General features: G+C 37.8%; 1 protein-coding gene across 4 annotated transcripts in view; it reads left to right on the forward strand.

Annotated features, from left to right (window-relative positions):
• The window catches only part of LOC106868179 (cardioacceleratory peptide receptor), a 68,301-nt gene that overhangs the window by 3,857 nt on the left and 58,166 nt on the right, over positions 1 to 6,278 (forward strand). For all 4 annotated transcript variants that reach the window (XR_008267190.1, XR_008267189.1, XR_008267191.1 and 1 more), the window contains exon 3: positions 2,412 to 2,571. Coding sequence is in view for 1 of the 4 variants with exons in the window: in XM_052978516.1 (XP_052834476.1) it covers positions 2,455 to 2,571 (117 nt within the window). In the remaining 3 variants the exon portion in view is untranslated. The remainder of the gene's footprint in view (positions 1 to 2,411; positions 2,572 to 6,278) is intronic.

The following is a 6,278-nucleotide window of genomic DNA, read 5'->3' on the forward strand; positions in this document are numbered from 1 at the left end:
ATATATATATCATACCTAATGCACCCACTATGATAAGAATTGTTTCTGTCTTTAGGTTCCACTTTCGAGTTACCTCTATTTCCAGATCTTTGTATTTTGAAAGTTTCTCCGTTTCTTTTAGAGAAATATTGTCATTTCCTGGCATTGATACATCGCTTAGAAAGCGTGTTTTTTTTCTTGGTGATCTCTGACAATTATATCCGGCATGTTGGCCTTAATTTCTCTATCTGCGTGTGTTGACATATCCCAGAGCTTTCTCATTTTCTGTAACCTTTTCTGGCGTGTACCTATACTATTTTTATTCTGTTGTTATTCCACAGTATTGGCATAGCTTCCAGTATTTATAGGTCCCAATTCTGTTGTGTCTGAATATATTCCTTCTTAGCCAGGACTGAGCAGCCAGAGACAATATGGTTTATTGTTTCTTCTCCATCGCCACATATTCTGCAGTTACTCGTGTTTCTTTTCATTATGTTTTTGGTGATTTCTGATGCTGCAATTAAAAACACTGCTTTGAGTCCTGAGCTTCTCAGCCATTGTTGGGATTTTGCTTTGACTATTTCTTTTCTGTTTAGCTTAACCCAATATTTGCCATGGAGGGGCTTTTCTTGCCATCGTTTTATCATGATTCGTTGCTGTTCCAGTTTTAGTTTGGATTGCAGTTGTTCTACAGCTTTTGATGTTTTTTTCCTCTTCATAGTTGTTATTATGACTTCTTTTTGATATTTATCAGCTTTTTTGTACTTATTATTTTTATTATTATTATTATTATTATTATTATTATTATTATTATTATTATTATTATTATCGTTTTTGTTGCTGGTGTTGTGAGGACGGATGGCCTAGGGGTTAGTGTTGTGAGAACGCATGCCCATTGTGAGATCGTGGTTTCAATTCATAGACCGGGTCGTGCGTTGCGTTCTTGAGCAAAACACTTCATCTCACCTCGCTCTACGATCACCTCGACAACTTACGCATGGCACACCGTGCACCCGTTCGGGCAAAGTCGATTTGATTGAGGGGGTGAGCTAAAATACAGCACATACATCTGATCACTATAAACAAAATCATTTGTGCAGGTCTTTCGGCAAGAGCTGAGCACTAATACGCCGTTTTCGACAGGAGAGTCCATTGTTGCTGTTGTTGTTGCTGCTGCTGCTGCTGCTGCTGCTGCTACTGATATCGTTGCTGTTGTTGTTGTTAAGTCATTGGTTCGATACCGAGTTTCGACATTTTATGTTGATTTATAAGGCGGTGAGCTGGCAGAATGGTCAGCATGCCGGACAAAGTGTTCGGCGGAATTTCCTCTATTTTTATGTTATGCGTTCAAAATTACGACGAGGTTGAATTTGCCTTTATTCTTTCAGGGTCGATAAAATGGGTACCAGTTGAGTACTAGGACTGATTTAATCGATTAGCACCCGCTCAAAATGTCAGGCCTTGTGCTGATAAAAGAAAATAAAAAGATATTATGAATCTTTTGCATGCTACTTTTAGTTAGCAGAGGTATTATGTTGAAGTTTGACAACATCTAGTTTCTTCAAATCTTCAGAATCTTTCTTAGGATTCATGCAGAACACAAGATGGCACTTTTCTACAAATCGACAATGTGTGTCTCAATTTTAGTATACTTCAGCTACTTAGATAAAAGTTAGGCTGTCGCACCAGTTACCACAGGAACAATTGCCACATTTGTCTTGCACACTCTCTTCGTCTCTCTATGATCATGTGGTATTGTAGAGATTATGATCAGACATAGACTATTTTTTGTCCTCTACAATCATACCTAGTTTCCTTGCTTTAGAGGTGTTATCAGTCTTTATGAAGAAACACCATAAATCCTGTAATTGTAATTTACCATTACAGCCTCTGGCTTGTATTCATACCACTTTTCTGTCACTTTGGATAATCACATTCGGTTAACATCACAAAGTACTCTTTAACTGACAATAGTACCTGCACTTATATTCCTCTTGTGCTAGCTTACGGCATTCACATTAGTGCAGATCTGTAGAATTGTCAGAGGATCGGATAAAATGTTTAAAAGCATTTAATTTCGGCTCCTTACATTCCGAGTTAAAATTCAACTGAGGTCAATTTTCATTCTTTTAGGATTGACAATATAAAGTACCAGTGAAATACCGAAGTCAATATAATCAACTAATCCTCTCCCCATAAAATCGTCGGCCTTATGCCAAAATTATAAACGATCATTATTGTTTATAATTTTAGCACAAGGTCTGCGATTTCTGTTATTGTTAATAACTGTTACAGTTATTGCTGTTTTTAATGTGTGTGTGTGTGTGTGTGTGTGTGTGTGTGTGTGTGTGTGTGTGTGTGTGTGTGTGTGTGTGTGTGTGTGTGTGTGTGTGTGTGTCGCATCTGTTTCATAAATGTTTTTAATCTTTCAGAACAGCTGATACAGTTATGAAGCTCTGTTAAGCAGAAACAAAAATGGATTCAGAGGAAGTCCCCGAAATTAATTTAACACTCAACATTACTGCTCAATATCTGGAGGAATATTCGTCCAACTGCACTCAGAACCTACGTAATGTCCACTATTTTTACCGGGTATGCCAATAGTGTTCAAAACACTTTTATTTATAAGAAAATTACTGATGAAACCCAACGTTTTCCTGTTGTTGTTATTATTACTTCTATCATTGTTGTTATTGCCACTGTTGTTACTGTTGTTTCTTTTGTTGTTATTGCTGTTATTTCTCTTGCTTTTCAAGTGAACCAAATTATGGTTATAATCAGTAAAGGTGTATGTATATAAGTATGTATGCAAGTAACTAAGTGCGTACGTATGTTTGTACCAATGTAGTACTAAACCGCCAGTTCTAACCATGAACCGTGAACTTTGGGTTTTGCTTACAAGTATACTAGAAGGAAATAATGGGATTTTTTATTGCCAACGAAGAGGGACTATAAAAGACATGTGGAGACAAAAAACAAATGAAAAAAATAAAAAATGTATGGTACAATGATAATTGAAAATGAGAAATGAAAATGACGCTACTTGCCCCACCAAGCACCACCACTTACTTCCTTTTTCCCCTATATTCCATTATATCAAGTCCGTATTCTTTTTGAGTTCCTCATATTCTATATTGTCTGGTAATCCTTTCTTATCGTGCTCCACTTTCCAAACCTCGTATTCTCCATCTTTCAATTTCATTTTTCTGTTCTTCTGTTATTCGTATGCATGTATGGCGCCCGCCAATACTCGTCTCATCATCCACCCCAACAAACACTGTATCCTTCCATTTCACCACCTTTTTAACCAGTTCATCTTCTGCTTCCTCATACAATACAGACGCAAAACAACCAGTTGGAAGGGAAATTTGTGGGTTCCTGTGTGTTTATGCTTTTCTTTTCTGATTTTGTGTTGGAGGGGAGTGGGAAGGTTTAGTGCATGCAGAGAGAGGGTTGAGACGAAGAAGGTGTAGGTGGGCATTAGGTAATTGTGGGGTGGGGTTCTGTGTGTATTGGACTCCATTTCTTCCTCTTTCACCTTTTTCTTTTCCTTGTGGTCTCCCATTCTTTCTCTGCCTTTTCTTCTTCCACCACCATTGGTAAGATTGTTTATTCCTTTTGTTCTTCCTGGGGTTCCTCCTGGGGCTCTATCTCTTGTGGTGGCTCAGTTTTTTGGTGGGTGGAGGGCATTTCGCTCTAATGTGACGCTTCAGACCACATTTAAAGCAGCGAGGGTTCTGTACTCCACCCTGACACTCATTATCGTGTCGGTCACCGTTATAGTCTCCACCATGTCCTCTACTGTCTCGTTCGACCCCTGAATAATCATATTCAGAGTCTGACCCTTCCAATGAACACTTTTTGTTTTTCTAGCCTGGAGCACCGCTATCTTATCCTCATTACCAAGTAGGACAGCGGCTGCTAACCAGGCCACATCCATCTCCGGTGGAATTCCTTCCACCCTAACCCTAGACACTTTCCGTCCCAGGTAAGTAGGTAGAAGTATGGTATTGATGATTGATGCGTAGGGTATTGATGATTGAGTGAGAAAACAGCGATGGAATTATCAATAACAAAGTGATAATACGTTTTGAATCGAGGAATTTTTAATACATCATCTGGTTTCACTGTAAAATAATTTACGATTAAATTCCAAATAACCGTGGGCAAGTTCTTTCCTTTGCAATTTTTCAATTACAGTCCAATAAACTTTTTGAAAAAGAGGATGATGATGATGATGATGACGATGATGACGACAACGATGACCATGATGATGGCACTAGACGTAGTTAACTGCTTGATTGCACTTGTCATAAAATGTCATAAGTACTACAGCACAGTTCATGAAACAATTCTATCGAGAGAGAGAGAGAGAGAGAGAGAGAGAGAGAGAGAGAGAGAGCACACACACACACACACACACACACACTCACTCATGCTCATTCACACTCACTCACACACACGACATGACTTCAATACTCATGAACAATGCTCAACTGAATTCATGAGAGTCTCTTTCCTTGTGTACGGATGTGGGAGCAGGGGCATCTTTCATATTCTAGTCGTCTCAATAATGAACGACTTGCATTGGATGAAAGTATATTCCATATATGGTAGCAAGTATACACACAATATAATATTTTCTACTATAGGCACAAGGCAAGAAATTTTGGAGAAGAGGGTTAGTCGATTACATCGACCTCAGTGAGTAACTGGTACTAATTTCATCGAACCCGAAAGAATGAAAGGCAAAGACGACCCCGGCGGAATTTGAACTTAGAATGTAAAGACGGACGAAATGCACTAAGCATTTTGCCCGGCGTGCTAACGACTCTGCCAGCTCACCGCCTTATACATGCAATATAATGAACACGCGTCTAGACTGTGTCACCATTTCCTTTTGCAAGTATAATACAGAAACAGTTATGTATGAGTTACTTTGCAGGCAAACAGTGGACTGTCACTATAAAAATTATGATATTTACATAACTTAAGAGACTACTTGTGGCATCAGTGCCCTTTTTTTTTTATCACAACATTGAATATCATGATGATGAAAATTATAGAATAAAATTATAAAAAATGATGTTGATGAAGATGACATCGATGACGATGATTATGACGACGACGATGACCATGATGAGACGACAATAGAATAAGAACAGTAATGAAGGGAAGCAAAATAACAGTATAATAATCTAATACTATAATAAAATAATGGTAAAAAAATTTGTGTGAGATGAGGAAAAGAAGCCCCTATCAATTTCGCCATGCAATATTGTAAATATCACGAATCAATAGATATATTCACAATTTAGTGTATTATTACGTGGCACTTATATCACGTAATGTAAAGAACCACATTTCATATTACGAAATGATTTACAGAAAATGGTATGCATGCTTGTCACTTAGGATATATTTATCAAACATGTTTGGAAAATAAATTAGATGAAATTAAACAACAAATATGTGACATGGATATCATAACATGGTTGAAAACTTAAATTTTTCCAAACGTACATACGAGAGTGTGCTGAAAAGTTCCTGGCTTTGGGTAAAAGAAAATACAGGAGGATCAGTTATGATTTTGTTCAACATATTCTCCTGTCAGACTCACACACTTATTGCAAAGGGGCTTCAGTTTTCCTAAACCCTGTGAAGGAACTCAGAAGGTTGGGCCTCCAGCCAGGCCTTTCCCAATACCCTTAAACCAGGAACTTTTCAGTACCTGCTGCTTCTTTATGTAGTAAGATGGCGAATTAGTAAAGTTGTTAAGTGTGGAGTAAAATGCCACACTGTATTTGTTAAGTCTGTCCGTGCTCTGAGTTCAAATTGCTTTCATCCTTTTGGGGCGGGAGTTAGAAAAAATAAGACTTCAGAGTGATGGATTTGTAAAACCGAGAGAGCATGGCCTTCAAGTGAAGCCTTTGTTTTGGACAACACACGTGGAATGAAGAGAGAAAACATGCAGAGTCAAGTACAGGTCTTTCACAAAAAAACCTAAGCCAGGTTTGCGCATGTAGGCGCATATAGCTGGGCAATCCTAACCGACGGAGAACCTAGAATAGAATATTTTTGTAATAAGAGTAGTTTAGAGCAGTGAAAGCATTGCAATAAAAGAGGTACATCCGAGGTGAGTTTGAAATTAATCCTACTTTTATTTACAAGCTCGTACAGCTGCACACATGCATATAGATTCATATACACCTGTTAACCACTTTCTTTTTATGTATGTATATACGTATGCATGTATATATGTATGCATATATACATATATATATATATATATATATATA

The sequence above is a fragment of the Octopus bimaculoides genome, chromosome 2, assembly GCF_001194135.2.
Source record: "Octopus bimaculoides isolate UCB-OBI-ISO-001 chromosome 2, ASM119413v2, whole genome shotgun sequence".
NCBI classification, from domain to species: Eukaryota; Metazoa; Mollusca; class Cephalopoda; order Octopoda; family Octopodidae; genus Octopus; species Octopus bimaculoides.